Below are 21,385 nucleotides of genomic sequence, written 5' to 3'. Positions count from 1 at the left end.
CTACAGGGACTCTCACAGGAGTTCCTGGAGGATTTCTGGGCTCGGCTCTGGGCTAGTCGACAGGCCCGCAGGATTTCGACTTTTCAGTGGCTGGTCGCCCACAGGGGCTCAGCAGTTGGCACTTGGCTTGTTTACAGCGGTCTTCCGACGGCCTACGTCCGATGCGGCCACCCTATGGAGACACAGAGACATTGCCTTTGGGATTGCCCTCAGGCACAGCAGATTTGGCTGCGGTTGCTGCGTATTCTGGCCCCCCTCTCTCCAGAGGGTATGCTTACGTGGGGTGCCGCTGCTTGGTCGACTTCGTCAGGGCCTGCTATGGGCTATGAGATGGAGCATGGCAGTCAGGCCATCAGATTTATTAGGGCCAGCCTCGCCTGGTTCCGGCACCGGATTTCTCGTCCGCCAGCTGAACACAGGAGAGGGATTTACGATGGGAGCTCTTTAGCAGCCTCACCATCTGGTTCACGTGGAGGGCCCGGTGCTTTTCGGCCTTTGAGGGGAGATTGAAGCCACCAGCAGAAACTGTACGGGGGATTTGGCAGGAGCTGATTCACACCCTGCCCGAGGACAGTACGACCGCATCCGGGGAGACTCGGATGAGGCGATCTTACGACGCCAGGCCTTTCACACCACTTGGCGCTGTGGCCCTTTCTACACCTTACACACGGGATCCCCCCGTTGGCACTACAGGCCACCTGTTTGGCTCTTCCCCCCCCATTGTATGATTTAGCTGCTCAGTTCTTTGTACTGATGTTTGTATTTTGCAGCACCTAGGGAGAGTCTCCCGGGCTGCCATGCTGTATTCGCTGCTCTATGTCTCTTAGGAGCAGGAGAGATCTTTTGTAGCCCTACGGGCGTTTTTATATAACTAATGAAAGGATCTTTTCTCGAAAAAAAAAAAACACTTTCGAAATAAAAATCAATCTTTTATGCATCTTCCTATGCATAAATTCATTCTAAATGAGAATGACACTTTTGAATTAAAAATCAATCTTTTATGCATCTTCCTATGCATAAATTCATTCTAAATGAGAATGACACTTTTGAATTAAAAATTAATCTTTTATACATCTTCCTATGCATAAATTCATTTTAAATGAGAATGACACTTTTGAATTAAAATCAATCTTTTATGCATCTTCCTATACATAAATTTATTTTAAATGAGAATGACACTTTTTGGATTAATTTAAATTCTTTATGCATCTATCCATGCATAAATCTAATTTAGTAGGAATTACACCTTTAGTATAAAAGGATTTCTCTTATGCATCCTATTTATGCATAAAATCAAATATGATAAAAATAACACTTTTATAATAAAATAATAATCTTTTATGCATACCTCTATGCATGAAAATCAAATAGGATAAAAGTAACACTTTTACAATAAAATAATAATCTTTTATGCATACCTCTATGCATGAAATCAATTATGATAAAAGTAACACTTTTACGATAAAATAATAATCTTTTATACATATGCATGAAAATCAATTAGGATAAAAGTAACACTTTTATATTAAAATAATAATCTTTTATGAATACTTTTATGCATGAAAATCAAATATGATAAAAGTAGCACTTTTATATTAAAATAATAATCTTTTATGCATACCTTTATGTATGAAAATCAAATATGATAAAAGTAACACTTTTATATTAAAATAAATAATCTTTTCGCATACCTCTATGCATGAAAATCAATTATGCATAATATAAAAATCAATTTCTCCATGATTACAATGAAATTCTTTCAATTAATATAGGATGATAATTCCTAGAATATGGTAGGAAGTCCTCTTTTCATGCTTTGAATGAAATTATTTTATGTGTAATTTTTATAAAAAATTTACTATAGCTCCGCTGCTATGATTGATAAATCTCAATTATTTTAAAAGATAAAGCTTATCTTTAAGGAAATGATTAGAATGATCTCTAATTGGATCATTAATTCATAATGGATTGAATCATCAATATTCATGAAATACATAAACTAAAAGCATAGAAAAAAACCATTAATTTAGCCTCAAGCATAGATTAATCTTGGATTAAGAAAAAGCTTTATGAAAAGCTTTATTTGAATTGAGAATAGGTCATGAGTATGACCATTTCTTAAGTAAGAGAGAAATTACATAAAAATCATTAGAATTAAGCATAAATAAAAATTTATGTAATTTTTTACTATTATTCATCAATTAAACTCAATAGCATTCATCAATTTATGTAATTCTTTACTACCATTCATCAATTAACTTCAATAGCATTCAAATACCATTTCAATTAAGCTTCTCAAGCAGGAGTTGAGAAGAGAGAAACATTGAGAAATTATAGAAAAGATCAAAATTCACCATTTACCTTACAAATTGCTTGATTCTTTGTTCACGGTAGAGGCCTCCAACCAATCAATTGGTTTAGTATGTCGATGGAGCCACCAATGGGGATTGAAGAAAGAGGGAAGCTCCAATTTCTCCAATTTGGAAAGAATTTTAGAGAATAGTAAAAATTAGCATTATTTCAGCATAATTCTAATATAGTAAAATTCTCCTATTTTTTTCAAAAGACTCATGTTCTATTTATAGGAGAGGGAGGCTCTAACCAAAGCTAACTGATTTCTAGAATTTTCTAGATTTCAGTTTGGTTGAATTTGGACCAAATTTAGATCTAGTTTGGTTTCTTTGATTCGGTTTGGTTTCTTTTTATTTGGTTTGGTTCAAGAGAGAGGAGAGATAAAAATATCACATTATTTTTGAGTTTAAAACTCATTCAAGCATGTGAAGTAGGTGCCTTATTGAAGGGACTTCCCTTCCTTACATATGTGTCAAAATGGAATCATTATACCTAAAATATCTCATATTTTTGATATTACTCATAGTTTCTTACTAATAAACCTTGTACATAGTCAACTCTTCATCGTATGTGAGTATTACTTCTAAATATCTCCCCTTTTTAACTATTAGCCTTGTCTTTAGTCAACTCTTCATCTTATGTGAGTATTTACTTCTAAATATCTCTCTTTTTTAACTATTAGCCTTGTCCTTAGTCAACTCTTCATCTTATGTAAGTATTTACTCATTTTTGGGAGATTTTTCTTTTATTTCTTTATTTATCTCCTCCTTACATTTGGATGAATCTTATTGGTCCATAGGAACCTTAATTTGAAATTTCGAAAAAATCTTCACCCTTAGGATAATGCGTCTTGAACCGATTATACTTAATTTCTAATGCACCTTCTGAAAATCTTTTTGAGCTTCTGTTTGAGAGGAACTTATTTTAATAATATGAGAATTTTTTCTATCTAAAAATATTCAAAATCTGAATATTCTCTCTCTAGAATATTTTCTCTCTATGCCAAAACAGGCAGAGACAAGATCTTTTATATTTCTGAAGAGGGGATTGATTACAGGGAGAAGATGCTGGACATCTTGAGAGGCTGGGGAGGAATCTTACAGACACCATTTACTGGTGAGGAGTTGGCGGAGGCATTGATGGGGCAAATGCCCGGGGACGGACGGGCTTCCAGTCTCCTTTCTTCGCTACTGGGACCTCATGAAAGGTGGCCTTCGAGCTGCCTTCAATGAGATTATGATTACAAGTGCCATGCTAAAGAGGCTCTTAGAGGACTTGATTCACTTGATTCCCAAGGAGGGTGGTGACAGATTGGAGATCCGACAATAGAGATCCATTACTCTTCTAGGGACAGCCTAAAAGATCTTGGCTAAGACCATCAGCAAAAGACTTCAGCCTTTTCTCCCCGACTTGATCTACGAGACTCAGACTGGCTTTGTTCACAATCAGAGCTTTTTGGACAACATCTTTACCTTTTGGGAGGCGACAGCTTCGGCCAGGATGCAGCAACAGGACCTCATTATGCTACTTCTAGACTTTGAGAAAGCTCATAATAGGGTGGATTGGAGCTTTCTAAAGGGCACTAGGAGCCGGATGGGATTCCCCATGGAGTGGATTCGTGGAGTCTCAGGACTTTATTCAACCTCACACAGCCAAGTTCTCATTCAGGGAGCCCAAGGCAACAGATTCCCCCTCTCCCGCTTGATTCGACAAGGCTGTCCTTGGCACCTAACCTTTTCCTATTCGTCGTCGAGGCCATGAGTAGTTTTCTCTCCGCCCAGGCGACCCGGCTTCAAGGATTGCGTCTTCCCCTCCGCATGCAGGAGGAGTTGTACAGAAATTTGCAGAGGCAATCGAGGTTTTCTACCATGCATTAGGAGCACAGATCAACTGGCACAAGCCGTGTGGTTTTTGGGTAGACTCAGCACCCACCCCGACTTGGCAACCAGTTGAGGATTTCCAGTGGATCTCGAGGGGCACTCTAGTCCGTTATCTTGGTTGCCAGTTTGGCGTTGATCTCTCTCCTGAGCAGTAGCAGCTCGCCCTGCTTCTTCTGAGTATTCCGAAGAAGCTTCTATATTGGAGCTCGGCGAGGCTTTCCCTAGCAGGCAGGGTGGTGGCGGCGAACCACGTACTTCTTGCCACCATGTGGTCCATCACTTCGTGTTGGGCCTTTTCTCGAGCATGTATTGGCGGATACAACAATTGATCCGGAATTTCTTATGGGCCGGAAGTGATGGGAGGCCAACCAAGGCCAAGGTGGCATGGAGAGTGATTATTCAGCCATGTCGCAGAGGGGGACTAAGCCTCATCGACCCGGCTATTCAGAGCCGCGCCCTGCTGGGCAAAGCTGATTGTTAGAGGCCTCCTTCCCGGTGGCGAGCCCTGGAAAGATTTCCTATTGGCCTGGATTTCAGCCCGACCTCCAAGTCTTGGGGGCCCTTGGCCTCAGAGTACCAGATGGATCTTCACAGAGATGCGAGCCTGTGGTTTTAGCTTGGCTTTTGAGGACAGATTTGCAGCCAGTTTACTTCGTGCTTGGCTTTTGAGGACAGAGCCAGTTTAGCTTGGCTTTTGAGGACAGATTTGCAGCCAGTTTACTTCGTGCTTGGGAGCACCTTAGGCCTGCCCTCTGACAGATAGCTCCAGTTGCCTCAGAGGAGCGACTACGACAGCCTTTGGTCAGGAACCCCCTGATCCGTTTACCCAGTGGCCACATGCTAGGGGCCTGACCGCATGTTTCTTTGGGCGCCTTGAACATGGGACCAGCTAGGTCTTTGGAGATTGGATCGCCCACATGCAGTTACCCTTGGAGGTGTAGGAGAGAGTCCTAACAAGGATCCGGGGTAGAGATAGGCTCGACATCGACATCGACATCGACATCGACTCAGCTATCCCTCAGGAGTGGCTAACTCTACCACCCCCCCCCATGTGGCTAGGCGTGTTTACCAGATACGATATCCTAGTCGCGGTCCACGGAGTAGATGAGGACAATGTTCTGCTCACTTTTTCTATTGGATGCCATGGCAGACTAGAGAGATCTGAGTTACCTTTGGAGGATTTCAGTGGCTGCACCTTGCAAAGGGTGAGGGTGATTGGTTTTCGGGAACGGGAATGGCACATAGATCCAGCACTGGCCAATGGCGGCTATGGATCTGGGAGTGCTGACCTCTCACACGCCTCGAGAGAGTGGACTTGGCATGATCCAACGGATCGGGAGGAGACTCTGGATGCCCCCTTCTTTGCATATACAGTGCGGCTAGGCCACAGGATCCAAATGCCTGAGATAGATGGCACACTGGCGGCAGCAGCACACTGGCGGTCTTAGGGCATCTCAAAGCGCTTCCTTTCCAATTTCTAGAAGAGACTATGGGACAACTTTCGGCCTAGAAAGATCACCCTCTTTCTTCGGTTGATGGCACATAGGAGTTTGGCGGTCGTTACGTGGCTGGCAGTTGGAGGTCGGCCAACAGCTTCCCGCGGTGCAGCCACCCCCAGGGAGTCTCAGAGACATTGCCTTTGGGATTGCCAGAAGGCTCAACAAATTCTTCGCATCTTCGCTATGGATAGGTCATCGACCCACATCATTACATGGGGCACTATCGCTTGGGCCGCAGAGGTTGGAGTGGTCAGGGCTTACAAGGAGGATAGGGGAGGGCTAGGCCTTCAGGTCTCTCACCATCGTATTGCAACAGTACCAATCACAGCCCCACCTACATGCGAATAACGACCAGGCTTATGCCAGAGATGGGGGATTTGCAGTAGCATAGCAGCCTGGCACATTTGGCGTGCTAGATGCAGTGAGGCCATCGAGGGTACCCACACTCCGCCGGCTGGGACCATCAGGAGCATATGGCTTGATATCATTCACACAACCCGCGGACAGTGGGGTAAGTTACACAGAGGTTCTGACTGCATGCGAAGCGATGGGAAGCTTTCTTGAGGCTTTGGAGGCCTGGCCCTTTCCTCAAAAATAGTGGCGGTGACCCCATTTCTCCTCACATAGCGGCCAGCCGGAGGAGAAGCGTCTCCTCCCCCTTATGATCATGTGATTCCTGCCCTTAAATGAGGCGAGTCTGTATTCAGCCCTTCGTGGTTGTATCTAGCCCTATGTGGCTGTTTTTTCTTTAACTAATAGAAGGCAAGCAAAGCCAGACATCATCAAATAGCAACCAACGAGTAGGGTCGGACAACACAAGTGACACATGGCACTGCCACCTGGCAATGATGGCATGGCAATGGTGATGTGGCAATCAAGTCTAGTTGGCCCAACAACAATACTACTAGCCAACTAGGAGCATTGGTACATATATATACACGGGTAGCCATATCGTCATATTATCTACTTTCCTCAATGTTGGACTTCGCAGAGCATTTCTCTGTAAGCCATGAGTATACAGTAGGTCACAGGGCTGTGATTTGATACCTTCATTCTCAGCCACATCTTGTACTATTGTACATAATACGGGGCAGTAGTCTAGGACTCTTGTGTGTGCTCTATGTCTGATTCCGTCGCACTCTTCTCTCGATCTCTCGAAAACCCTAGGCTCTAGCACATGCGAGTGTTCTACAATTGGTATCAGAGCCTAGGGAGCCTACAAATTTCTGGCACCTGTGTATGCATAGGGTAGAGCACCTAGATTCCAAAAGGGCACAAGTTCAGGTTTAGGGAAAGTGAATATTTGGGTTCTCTTCAGTGCCCCACCAAACCCTTACCTCATCGTGCATCTTTGAAATCCCACATCCCGTCCTTGTATCACTTGATATTTGTCATGGATTGACAACTCACTGATTTGCTTCTCAGCATGAAGACATCCATGTGCACACATGCGGCTTAAATGGAGGCTATATCTACCCGTCTCGACAGGATGAAGTCAAAACCTCGAGCACCTAATATTTTGGATCTAGAATTTACAAGGGCCCGTGCTTTAGGGCAAGTGTTGGACGATTCTGAGAACGAAGTGGCAAAACTTTTTGGAGGAGGATTTTTCACTCCTTTGGATGCAGGTAAGGATGTACTAGATAAGCTTCGATCCTAGTCCAGCAATCATCATTCTACACTTGGCATAGTCAACAACAGGGGAGACGACATTCGCGTCGCCGACGGCCTCCTTAGTGGAGTTTCTCTCTGGACAATTCCTACTCGCCTTCACCGGCTTGACGTCAAGGGACTACCGGTTTACCGAGTTATTCCTCCATGCCTTGTGAGGAACGAGCTTAATTATTGAAGCCGGAGATGGCTGCCACCCACAGGTTGAGCAATTTGTGGATGGTTTAAAACCATCGTTGCACGCAAACGTCCGTGCACATCGGCCCCATGATCTTTCAGATGTGGTTCGTCTTGCTACAACCCTCGCGACGCAGGAGAGTTCCAAGTTTGGGACTCAACAATAGGGGCAACAGAAAGGCAGAGACAAGGGTAGCCAGTCCAACGCTAAGGATGGTAAGGACAGGCAAGTGGAGGAGCCTCGGTGACTAGCCTCACCCCTGAAGAGCATCACGCCAAGATTGCGTGGCAATGGTGACATGGCATTGATGATGTGGCAGTCGGGTACAACTAGCCGATAGCAATACTACTAGCCGACTAGGAGCATTGGTGCATATATATACGTAGATAGCCAAATCGTCATATTCATCTACTTTCCTCAATGTTGCTTGCTAGACATCCCTATATAGGCGAAGTGCTAGCCAGGAGTGTGTAGTAGGTCACAAGGCTGTGATTTAAGATCTTCATTCTCAGCCATATCTTGTACTTGAATTTCAGTTGTATTACTTCTTTCTTGTACATAATGATAATACAGAGTAGTAGTTTAAGACTGTTGTGTGTGTTGTATGTGTGATTCCGCTGCATTCTTCTTTCTATCTCTGTAGCATATAGGTGCAAGTGTTCTACACACCCTTAGGCAAGCTTTGTACACTATAGCAGCCTTAAAGCAAGGCGTCCATAGGCTGATTCTATTTGTAGAAGGGCAGCCAAGAGTGGCGCATATGGGCGACCAGAAGAGGGGCGGTCAACAGGTGCATATGGGCGGCCAGAAGATGACCAGCAGCAGGGGAGAAAAAGTAGCCAATCATGGGGATGTAGAAGGCTGGCAAGGATAATGCAGAGTATGCCGATGATACAGTATTGTATGTTGAGAATAGTGCATAGGTCTTGGAGCATGTGCGAGTTGTTCTTGATACTTTTTTCTTGGCAGCAAGAGCAAAGATCAATTGGAACAAGTTTTTGGGTTTCCTGACCGATCCTCTAGCTTCTCATACTTGGGGTCAACAGTGGGGATTCACTTGGATTGGTTGCGGGCAGACTGCTCACTATTTAGGTTTCCACGTTGGCCTTGACATATTGGGGGCCCAACAATTTGTTCCAACGATCTCCTCTCAGGAGAAAGTTGGCTTTTTGGAGTTCAGCTAGACTTTCTTTGGCTGGTAGGGCCTTGGTAGTTAACCAGGTTTTCTTGGCCACAGCTTGGTAGGGCCTTGGTAGGGCCTTGGTAGTTAACCAGGTTTTCTTGGCCACAGCTTGGTATGCCGCTTCTTGTTGGTACCTTTCACGCTCTCCCATGTCGCAACTCCAACGGTTGATCCGGAATTATTTGTGGGCTGGCTCAGATGCCACTTCGGATATGAGAGCTAGAGTGGCTTGGGATACAGTTATTCTACCGACACATGATGGGGGTTTGGGCTTCATAGACCTTGAGACACAGAGCAAGGCTTTACTGGCAAAATTCATGGTTCGAGGGCTCACTCCAGGAGACCATTCATGGATGGTGTGTCATTGTCACCCTCACCTTGGTGGAGATTGGAGGCCTTCTATGAGATGGATTTTCAGTGTCGTCAGCTATGAGCTGCCTCATTCGTCCTTTCTTTGAAGTTTACTGCATGTTTGGCATTCTCTTAGACGATGCCTCATTCACCCACAGCCCACTCTTATAGAGGAGATTGAGTGACGGCCTATCCTATGGAATCCCCACATCAAAGACGCTTCTGGGCACATGATTGGTGAGCGATCTTACATCTCTTGGGCTCACTAGGATGCAGGTCCTGCTTGCTCTATGTGGACTTGGAGGTCTACATTCCGTGATATATCCGACCCTGATCTTGCCCAACGCGTTGGAGGAGGTCTCACTTCCATGCATGCTCCACGGACCGAGATTGATGAGGCTATTTGTTTACAGTGGCTGTTGAGATTGGATCATCACTTTGAGGGGGGTTTCTGAGCCCTTTCGGCAAGCCCACTTCTCAGTAACGACGACAAGAGTTCCTATCATGGTTAACAATTGCTGGTTCTCCCCCCTTCTAGAGCCCCTCATTGGCATGCAGAGGGGATTTCTCCAGCTTTCTTGGAGAGATTTTGGAGGCAGATTTGGGATTCGTGGAGACCACATAGGACGACTTACTTTATGTGGATGCTGGCACATGCTAGTCTACCGGTGGGCAGTTGGCTAGTGCAGACGGGCATTCCTGGCACATGCTCAATTTGCTCAGATGGGATCCTAGAGACTCCTCATCATTGTCTTTGGTCTTGCCAGTCCTCTCAGATGGTGTGGACAGGTGTTTCTCGGCTTCTCTGACGGATTTCTCAAGACCTCGGTTACATTACTTGGGGTGCATTTTGCTAGTTGCAGCAAAATTTGGTAGGCCGGCATCTTGGATACGAGGCTGCTCTAGATGATTTAGTTTTCCACATCGAGCATGGGATCTCTGCTCGCATGCATTTTTCTCATACCCCTCATCATGTCCTACATTCTCAAGAATCATCGAATAGCTCACAGACCTTTAGTATCATAGGCGCTATTACTGGCTGGTGCATTTGGAGGGCCAGATGTCACCACTCTCTTGGAGGAGAATCTTCTTCCACTCAACACATTTTGGCAGATAGTTGGTCCGACACCATTCACACGCTTCGTGGTGAATGGGACTATTTGATGACTTGACCTCTCGGTCTGGTGCGTTGCAGGAGAACATTTCTTGGAGACTTGAAGTCATCACCAGATTTTCTTCCACTTGCAGGGCGGTACCCCACAGTGGTTTATGTCCCACATCTCTTATCTCCATCCTTGAGATTTTGTAAAGGTTTTGTTTTTTGGCATAAATTTTGCCTTTAGGTGCGGTTGGTCGCACTTGTATCTTTTGGTGTTTTAGCGTGTGTTCGTATGAGATTTTGTGGTAATATAATCAGCCCTGTTTTACTTGAAAAAAAAAAAGGTTGACAAGGAGAGGCTGATGCGCAGCAAAAAGCACAGCCAAAATTGTGTGCAAGAAAAAAAAAAAGCACAGCCAGAATTGTGTGCAAGAAAAAAAAAACATGGCCAGAATTGTGCGCAAGGAAAAAAAGCACACCAGGAATAAAGCATGGACTGAATTGCATAAAGAGGGGGCCCATGGATGTGTGAACCTGCCACTGAGAGAGCATGGCCAATATTAGGCGGGCTGCCAGTTTTTTTTTTGAAAAAAAAGTATGCTAGACCTCTTTTTTTGGGAAGTAAGCTAAAAGAAGGGAGTTTTTTGGCAAAAAAGCTGAAAAGGGGGTGCTTACTTACCAGAAGGCCTGGCCTTGTCTGTTGGTATCTATATGACAATTTCTTAAGGGCTGGTCAGCCATTTGTTCCTCCACGGGCGGTTTTCAGCTAGGCCTTTCCATACATTTCGCATCTACCCTATAATCTTTTCTCAAACCTTTCACTTCCCCTCAGCCCATAACCTTTCTACCATCACTTTTCTGAAACCTTTCACTTCCCCTCAGCCTGTCACCTTTCTACCACCACTTTTCTCCAAGGAAGCATGGAGTCAGTAGGCAGTTATTACATGGAGTCAGTTGACAGTAAAACGACGTGGCGCCGGTCAACAGTAACGACTTTGAGCACATAAAGCCACCGGATTGGCTTGGACTCTAACTTCTACCAGTTATGATGTTGGGACATGATCGGAAAAGCATGGCCCAGGATTCCCATGAGGGAGGATAGTGATCACAGTCCGAGGGCAACGATGAGCATTCCTTGTTTGCACCAAACAGTGATTGTCTAGTTGTCAAGTGGCATCAGGAGGCTCGTAATGAGTAGAATTAAAGCAAGAATCTACACACCAATTGGTGGGTCCCCGAGTGGCTCAATAGTCTTGACTCCCAAGACCCTAAGTCGAGACGCACAAATTTTCAGGTACTTCTTGTACCCTTTTATAAACCCCTGATATATGAAATTTAATTTTCAAGGTCTCTTTGTGATTGCCAACAGTGATAGAATCTTTTTTTTTTTTTTGGGTATGCTCTTACCCTTTCTCCATGAATGGAAGAGTCTTTCTGAGGGATTTGGAGAGATTACTGAGATTCACCACGAATCCAGTGTTATCTGAGCTTCCCCATGTAACAAAAGCAGTGAAAGGCAAGGTGAATCAGCAAGTAAAAGCGCCCAGAAGGCTCAATTCACAAATGCAAAAAGTAGGCTACAGCTCACTCGCATCTATTCCATGAGACGGCACATTCCAGCCTTTAAACAATGCGAGCTTTAGGGGAGGCTGAAAGTCTAGCAGTTTCAATCTTGAAAGGCCTCGAAATTGCACCTTCATGGCATGTCAGCTAGCAACGTCCAGATAATGGTAGCGGTAGTGTCATAATTTCTATGATTCAGTATTTGTAAGCCTTTCTACAGGCAACCCTGCATATATTATGAGCAACCTACTAGGACTATAATGATGAGAAGCATTACCATAGTAGTAGGCAACGATGCGGCACAAACTCCCTCACGCTTCAATGTGCGTTCGTCTATCCCAGAGGCAACAACCTGCAACATTCATGAGTGGTGAGCTAAACCTTTGCACATTTGGCTTTATGTACTATTAATACATGACTCTAAAGAACGGATTTCGGGTACCACCAATTAGGGACTCCTGTGGGGGGGTGACCAAAATCTCTTGATTACAATGAGTAATTACACAAAAATATAAAAGAGGAATAAGGATAACTACCAATGGAGGGGCGCATGCAAAACAAGCCGTCTCGCCTGGAATGAGAAGTTGTATGTGGCCAGAGACGGCATCCTCTGATACACCTGAACAATATATAGATCCAAATCAAGGTCTAGAAAGCAGTGCTCAGCTTCCGATCCTAATACCTTTGGCTATCCTTCACAATATTTGTTAGGACACTTCCCAAAGTTTAGGGGGGGTCAAGGCTAAAGAGGATTAGCATAGTTTATGAAACTGATACATCTGAAGATGATACATAAAGCAACCCCTTGTCATACCTGACTCCATCCATGTCTGCCCGAGTTCGTTGCATGCCTGCACACACACAAAACATGCAAGGACCCATAACCAATGCAAGCAACCCATTAAACCTGACGTTGCTTCACTTCAGCTTTTAGAATGCAGTTACCTGATTCACAACCATGCGGGCTTCATAGTTGTCCACACAACTCAAAACAAGATCCACGCCTGCCACTCGCCCTTGGGTGCTACTCATGACTTGGCGTGTCAGGCTCTGCATGAACTTATTGAAACCGTCCAGTGTCGTGATGTTGATTGTATAGCTCTGTTGTCACGAAAATCATTTAGAAGTCCAAAATATATGGTACATAAACAGTTGAGGCAACAACATAGCTATTCAAGCTACCAAAATTTGCTGAAAACAGCTATGTATGACACCAACTTTGCTGAGAACATGTTATACACAATAATGTTGGTATGAGTGCTTCTGAGTTTCTTAGGGCGGATTCAGACACAGCGGCAGAGGAGCATGCATTTGAGCACATTGGGCTCTCTGGCAGTTCACATGACGGCGGAGTTGTCTACAACAGTTTGACCCAAGGTTCCTACAGCAAATGGGCTTAACCCAAGTGGTTAGAGCCTCTGGTAATATCTGCCCGGCCCCCGGGTTCAAACTCCACCACCTGCAGGGCACACTTGTTGTGCTGTTTGTCATGCAGCTTCCGGTTGGTCGACCCCTAATGCCGGAAGCCTTTTCTCAGTGTTGGACATCTTCCACTTGGAAGAGCACGAACCTAATTTTGCCACCTCACTTCCGTGAACTCTTATGCCGCTGGCTGAACCAGATCTTAGTTGTAACCAGGATCTGCCAGAAGGACTTGGCGGCACTTCTCCTAGATTTCAAGAGCCTACAACAGGGTGGATTCGTCTTTTCTCGAGGGCACCATGCTCAAGATGGGATTTTCAGCCGCATGGGTGTGGGCAATTGTAGAAAACATGAAGTGGAGGCTATGGTGGATCAAATTGAAACATGGCTATGGCGCGCTCACACACACACACACACACACGCACAAAACACGACTCAAAAATAAAAGAGTGCAAAAATGATTCAAATGCTTGCTTATTATTATCATTGAGAAGGGTGCCTTTAAGTAGGCTCCATACATGCTGCTAATACAACTTTTGCATTTGTGATTAGGTGAGTGATCAGGTGTGAGTGGGTGGCTCCATGATTCTCTCCACCTTTTCCCCCTAAATTATCTCCTTGATTCTAGTAGACGTAGATACCCCTTTGACTTTTGCCTTGTGGTTACTTTCTTGATTTTATCCACTCTCTTTTTACAAGAGTGTTGCACAAGTAAAAACTCAGCTCCATGGAGGGGAGTGAGAATCAAGAAAAGCTTATTAAAAAAGGGGAAGGGTGCTCTTCTCCCCTGGCTGGCCGCTGTAGGAGAAGATAACTACCTCATACAATGGGGCTGGCGCGGGGGGGGGGGGGGGGGGGGGGGGGACAACCACATAGGTGGTCTATAATGCCAAGTGAGCTCACCACCACTATCAGTGAGAAAAGTACTGTGATGCCAAATCCGCAAGAAGGCCTCATGGCGCTTCCGCAGACAATTAGAGCCACCTTGAAGCTTCCACAATGTCCACGGAGGGTATGAATAATGTCGAGCCAGATGCTCTGGATGGACTCCACTGGCAGGGTGAGGGTGCCCTCAATGGCATCACTACAACAAGTTCTCTAAATATGCCACACAGCAATTGCTTACAGCCACTGGCTGCATACTCAGGCTGCTAATGACACCTATCCTTGCCCACATGTTTCTTCAACATGTCAAGGGTGTCATAAGCCTAAAACGCAGCCCTCAGAGAGGTGAAACCGGAGAGAACAAGAGTTCCACAAATTTCTGCACATCTCTACACGCATGAATCTTGCATATTCCCCCTCTCTCAGAATCCATGCAACTTAACATGTGAGCATAACCCTAAAAAGCATGAACTTTTTTTTGAGATGAAAACTTAGGCATAGCGTAGAGAAATACCTTCAATGAGTATGCACCAAATCAACCTTAGCACAAAAGCGTAGAGAATACCTGGATCTTGCGAATCCATAAAAAGTAAAATAGAAAAGCTTACTAAGACCTCCTTCCGTGTGTCGCAATACCTTCCGTGGGTAGGCCGCTCTGATACCAAGTGTTACAACCCCACGGATCTCCCAAATGCAAAACACGAGTGATTAGTGCAAACCCCATAAGAGGGGTGCAGGCTAGTTCACCTCCCAACCGTAGGTTCTATGCTTCGAACACCCCGAGCCAAGGGCTAAGATCTGACTCCCACAGATCCATGCGAGTCCTTCGGCATGTCGATCTATGCTCTACCACACATGTAGCCGGAGTCTTGGTCGAACTCTGACCAATAGTGATGTTATGACAACAATAACCCATGTTTTACTTGTATAGTGCCCCATGGTGACCGCTTCAACAAGGTTGAGGTAGCACGATTTGATAGTTTCTCCTCCTTGATTTTGACAAAGCCTATGACAGGGTGGATTGGGGATTTTTGGAGGGGACAATGTGCCAGATGGATTTCCAAAGGAGTGGGTTTGAAGTGTTTCTAGGCTCTATTCAGCTTCGCACAGTTAGGTTCTCATCTAGGGGGGCATAGGTGATAGATTTCCGCTTTCTCACTCGGTCCGATAGGGCTGCCCATTGGCACCATTTCTGTAACCGCTTCCTATAGGAGGCCTACAAATCGGAAGACAAAATACACATTTTTAGATCACTTAACTAATTCCAACAATGACATTATTAACAACATTAAAAATGTAAATGACCAAGAAAGCTTGACACCAACACTGGGGCCGGAAAGCCCCCCCCCCCCCCCCCCCCCCCCCCCCCCCCCCCCTCAATACATTTGTATTTCTTGGAGTATTTATATGTACAAATGTCACGGGCCAATAGGCCGGATTTCTCCTCACGTGGAGTGAATACAACTCAAACAATTGGATACTTGTCGATGAAGTCTGGACAGTCGAAGAAGTCCCAAGTCCCAGGCACACTCCGACCTTCACTGGGTGGACACCTACCTTTCACTGGTCTTCCGGAACCGTGCACCAACAGGCACGCTTGTACGAGCACAGGCAAAGGCGTACACCACAGAGAGAACAGTGCCTGGTGCTCCCAGATAAGCTTTGCTCCCGGACTCCCTAGTGTTTCTAACCTTCACTGGCTCTCAGAATTCTAAGGGCGCAGTTAGCACTACCACTCAGGGAAAAACAAACCAAACTAGGAAAGTTTCCTGAGTATGGTTAGCATAAACATGCTTTGTTCCTGCTCTACACAAAACTTAAAAGAAATCTTTAAACTTAATTTAGAAAATTTTAGGTTTACACAAATAAGAAATACAAGGCACCTGGTATAGCTTGTAGCAGGAGTCAATGGAGATGCATTCCTTTTACCATGCAGTCAGGTCCACCTGGTACAACCATGGGTGCAACAGGTACAACACGGGCAACAAGTACAAGTTTGGTACAGCAAGTATAAGCCTAGTACAGCAAGTACACGTCCTAGTACCGCAAGTACTGTTCAGGTACAACAGTCGGGTGTAGTCTGCAGGTAGGTACAACAAAGGTACAACACATGTACAACAGGCGGGTGCAGTTTGCAGGCAAGTACAACACACGTACAACAGGCGGGTACAGCTTGCACAAAAAGTTCCTGTCGGGCACAAAACTGGCGCAACATAAATATAAATGTATGTCTTGGTCTTCCTATGGAGTGACAATCCCATAGGTAAGACGCCATCCTGGCCATACACAGGTGGCACCAATAGGCTCCCGTCCACAGCACGAAGCAGGTCACACACGGGTGGCACAAAACTGGTTCCCGTCCATGTGACACAGTATTGGTCACACACGGGTGGCCCGAATCTGGCTCCCATCAATGTGACACCAAAAGATTGGCTCTTTCACATGGGACACCGGCCTAGCCCCATGTGAACATGAAACAAATCTGGCCGCTCTATAGAGTAACAATCCCATAAGAGTGGCTCCAGACATGGAGATGGACCAAATGGTGAAAATTTCTCTTCTTGTTTGTTGCCGAGGCCATAAGCAATTTTCTCTCCACACAGGAGACAGAGTTTCAAGAGCGGCGTCTTCCCATCCGCTCTCAGGAGGAGCTCCTCGACTCAAAGTTTTCCTACGACACACCATCATACTTATCCAGAGATGAGGGGAATCTCCAAAGATTCGCTAATGCGATTGAGATCTTCTGATGTGCATCCAATGTATAGATCAGTTGGCACAAGTCGTGTGGATCCTAGGTTGGCTCATCGCCCGCCCTGACTTGGAGGCCAGTTGAGGTTTTTCAGGAGCAGCACTCTAGTTCGCTATCTTGAATGCCAGGTTGGTATCCATATTTCCCCAAAGCATGAGTTAGCCCCTCTTCTTTTGAGCATGTGGAAGAAGTTGCTGTATTGGAATTCAACGAGGCTTTCCTTAGCTGGTCGGGTCATGGTGGCAAACCAAGTTCTTCTCGCCACACTGTGGTACATCACCTCTTGTTGGGCCTTTTCTTGAGCTTGCATTGGTCAAGTTCAACGGTTGATCCACAACTTTCTTTGGGTTGGTAGTGAGAGGAGGCCGGCGCACGCCAAGGTGGCCTGGAGAGTGATCATCCAACATCGACACAAGAAGGGCTAGGGCATCATCGACCCTCAAAGCTGTGCCCTTTTCAGCAAGTTGATAGTTTGTGGACTTCTTTCAAGTAGTGAGCCCTGGAAGGACTTTCTCCTAGCCCGGATCTTTGCATGCACCCCCATTTTGAGAGGTCCTTAGCTGCAAAGTAGGAGATGGATTTTCACAGAGATGAAGGCTTGTGGCTTTAGCCCAGCCTTTACGAAAGATTTGCAGCTAGCCTCCTGCAAGCTTGGGACCACCTATCCACTCCAGTTTTATTAGAGGAGCACCTCCACCGTCAGCCCTTGTTATAGAACCCCCTAGTCTATTTACCCAGTGGAAATATGTCATCCATCCTTCGCACAAAGGATGAGATTTTTGTTGCCGATGAATATGTCAGGGACCTCGAAATTACCTATGCATAGGTGGAGACAGCCATTGAGCGTTCTCAAGAAAAGCATAAGAGGCTTGTTGATAGGCATAGAAGCCAATTGGACATCAAAGAGAATGATTAAGTACTGCTGAAATTTGAGAAAGCTAGACTTCGGAAGAGGCTCTGGAAAGACGGGATGTGTTCCAAGCTCTCTACTAGGTATTATGGACCGTTCAAGGTCATTGAGCATATCAATGAAGTGGCTTTTTGGTTGGCTTTGCTGAATCATTGAAGGATACACAATGCATTTCATGTAAGCCTCTTCCACAAATATGTGGAACCAGAGCCTAAAGAGCCGGTTATGGAAAATCATCCTAACGTGGATGAGTTGGAAGAGGTGTTACAGCCACAGCAGATTGTGTTTTACAAGGAGTATAAGCTTGGAGATGGCAAACTTCAAAGATGCTACAAAGTGAAGTTCAAGAATTATTCGCCCATGGATGCTATAACTATTTGGTTCTCCACGCTCTTTTCATATGATAGAACCCATGCCCGGACACATGGACAGGATTATTGACACATGGAAATGCATTGGAAAAAGGACCCATGACCCGTCTTGGTCAAAAGCAAGAAAAAGCAAAAATCAAACTTTGTTGACCAAAAAGTTGAGAGCACCGTTGGAAAGAGGACATCAAACTAGATCAAAAAGCTAAAAGCCGCTTTTTCAAAAAGCTGCTCTAGGGCCAAAAAGCAAGGCCCTGAAGATTGTAAAAGCATAAATCAAGAACTTTGACTATTATTAAAACAAAAGCAAAAAGGCAACGCAAAAGCAAGAAAATAAAACAAAAGCCAAGAGGTAAAAGCAAAAGCAAGGCAAAATAAAAGCAGGGACCACCTACCTACTATATAGGAGGCTTGGACCACTATGGAAGGGTATAGAGAAAATTCTTGGAGTTATTCTTGGAGTTATTATTTGTGGAGAAAAAAAGAGAACCTTGTTGAAGAAGCATCGTCGTCATCTTTTCTCCCTACTTCCTCACATCACCCATCGCCGGCGGCAACATCCCTGTAGCGCCAACCTTGGGCCTGCTCCATCTCCATGTGCTGCCTCTGTTTGTATTACGCGTCTCTGCTGTACTGCGCCGCTTCTGTTTGGTTGTGCCACCACTTGTGCTACAGAGCTGCCTTGAGTATCTAGCCGCCTGCGCCACCTCGAACAGCAGCCCAGCATCATCGCTAGGGTCTGCAACACTCAAATACGCTGCCTGCGGTGCTTCCTGTATTGCGATGCCTCTACCAAGAGCGCTGCCGCCTGCAGCGCTCTGCCCAGCCGCGTCTCCTGCAGTAGCCTCGCCCATCTCTGCCCTGTGCACAGCCTGCAGTGACCTGCCCAACAGCACCTCCTGCATATCGCTGCCGCCTGTACCATCAAGGCCTGCAGCACCCACCTCCGCCTGCAGAGCCTCTATCTGCCTTGTGCACTATCCCCTTGTGCTGTCTTTAGACACTGCTGGAAACCAACACCTACAAAAGGAGGGGATTAGCTTGTGGAAACACAGACTCATCATCTTGGTGTGGAGTCACTTGGGATCGCCTTTGTTCAGATTGAGTGTGAAAGAACTTTGTGGATATTTTGGGAACATCAGATTTGATTCAAACTTGGATTTTGGTACTAGCCCAGTGTAAGACTTTTGTGGGTCATCCTCATGGTGAGCTCGGCATCAGTTATCTTGGGCCTCGACATCAACTTTGGCCCGATCTCGACATCGACACTTTTGTTTGATATTGTATTCATTTTTTGTATTGGTCCTGGCTTGGAAAAGCTTGTGGATTGTTCCTGAAATAAATTTCTGAAGAGGGGTAGGGCATGTTCCCCGCTCAGCGTGGTGTACTGTGTGAAACCCCTATTCCCATCTATCTCTCCCCCTTCTTTCTCTCTATCTTTATCTCTCGTACACGTGGTTGCATCTGTCACTGCACGCTCCGTTGGGCTTACAGATGCTAAGTGGATGGATGAGGTATACTTCCAAGAGTATCCACACTTCCTCACAGCTACATGAAAGCTTCTCAACTACGGTCAACCATTTAGAAGCCAAGGGGGATGTCACTATTTGGGCATTCTCTACACTTCGAACCTATAGAACGGCTCCATCGTGTGGACATGACACCTCATGGCAGGAGACTTTTCTCTTTTTGATCCTTCCATTAGTTACCAAAAATGCAGCCGAAATGGCTAAGTACATGACACGGTCTCAATCAAGGGAGACAAGAAAAATAGTTGGGGACAGAGAGGGGCTCTTCCTTGCTAGTTGGCCGCTCTCGGAGGAAGGCTATCTTGTACAATGGGGAGAGTGGGGAACAACCAAATAGGTGGCCTATAATGCCAAGTAACCTCGTTGTCTCTAACCCTAAGGAAAGGACTTCCGCTCCTCCAAATCCAAAGAAAATCCTCTCGGCGCTTCCGCATGCGCTCAAAGCTGCCTTGCAGCTTCTCTCACTGGCCATGGAACGTGTGTATAATGTGCGTCCATATGCTTTGGATGAACTCAACGGGTGGTGTGATAGTGCCCTCTGTCGGTCATGTGAACTCACACCTCATGGTACGAGACTGATGTCTACACCAAGGGCCAGTAGACTAGATATGAGAGGCTCAGGACTTTAGTCCACGCCCATATCTTGATTATGGCATTTTGGTTGGCCCAAGGGCGTAATGTCTACACCCGGTATGACCGATTGCTACAAGGTAAATGAAAGGGAGATTGTCCAACACATTCTTATGCATGGCATACTTGCATGTTTGGAATTATTTCCCATGATCCGTGTCTAGTTTATGGGCAACAAGACGCCCCCTCATGAACCATGCATGTGAATCTGTATTCTGACCTTGCTTTGGGTTGTAAAGAAGTGGTAGGTGTGACTCTAAACTCTTTGTTTATACTTCTTAAGGGGAATAGCACATTACTGTTTTGCACATCCACGCCTCATTAAAGTACGGCCGACAATTTATAAGTGAGTTTGGGCATCCATACTTCATTAAAGCGTGGGCAGATAGGTTGTAGTGAGTTTGGGAACTTATTGGATGGAAGCCCGCACTAGGCTCTCACAAATCAAGCACCCTTTTTATTAAAAAAGTGTGGATAGCTTAATGGGCACCCTCTCCACTTACGGGAGAGGAGTGCTAAGGTGGCCCAATGGCCACCTTCTCTTAGTATGGAAAGGCTCTCTCTCTCTCTCTCTCTCACACACACACACACAAATTGGCGCATTTCTCATGAGGTAGAAGAAAGCAATTTTCTGCATAAATAGTTCATACACACTTTTTAGCATGGTCTCTTGCTTCTCCAACCCTTGGATCAGCCAACAAATGAGTACTTCACTACTCTCTAGCCCTTGGGAGTACTTTTCAGCTCCCATCTCTTGGATATGTACCTGCTCAAAATGCTTTTGAGCATTTTTGTCACCGACAATTCAACCGAAAGCTGATTTCTACTTACAAATTTCAGGAAATTCTTTGGTAAGAGCTTCTCCAAGTTCTTTTAACCTACTCTACATCTGTGTGCTTAACCATTAAGGTTTTCCTATGTCTTGTCTTGGTACACACATGCTTGTGTATGAATGCCAATGGAGCATAGCTACTTGTCGCAAGTCATTGGGGATTGGAGAGTGAGGTTCTTTGTGACAAAAGCTCTGGAATCAACCCCAACTTCAACAATCAAGTTTGCAAAGTGTTTTCATTGCATGAATGTCATTAGAAATATGGCATGTGATGCCCATGAGCC

The 21,385-nt window shown here is 45.4% G+C and overlaps 1 protein-coding gene across 1 annotated transcript in view; it reads right to left on the bottom strand.

Moving 5' to 3' along the window:
• Window positions 1–21,385, bottom strand: part of LOC147603440 (NAD(P)-binding Rossmann-fold superfamily protein) — a 129,803-nt gene that overhangs the window by 57,873 nt on the left and 50,545 nt on the right. Inside the window, exons 6-9 of the mRNA XM_086796579.1 lie at window positions 12,722–12,877; window positions 12,591–12,627; window positions 12,313–12,395; window positions 12,054–12,128 (exon numbers count right to left, since the gene is read on the bottom strand). Of these exons, the coding sequence (XP_086652705.1) occupies window positions 12,054–12,128; window positions 12,313–12,395; window positions 12,591–12,627; window positions 12,722–12,877 (351 nt within the window). The remainder of the gene's footprint in view (window positions 1–12,053; window positions 12,129–12,312; window positions 12,396–12,590; window positions 12,628–12,721; window positions 12,878–21,385) is intronic.

This window comes from Cibotium barometz, chromosome 64 (genome assembly GCF_041138505.1).
Source record: "Cibotium barometz isolate CiBa-2024 chromosome 64, ASM4113850v1, whole genome shotgun sequence".
Lineage (NCBI taxonomy): Eukaryota > Viridiplantae > Streptophyta > Polypodiopsida > Cyatheales > Cibotiaceae > Cibotium > Cibotium barometz.
The sequence above is the reverse complement of the archived record's forward strand: the minus strand, read 5'-3'. Positions and strand labels throughout refer to the sequence as shown.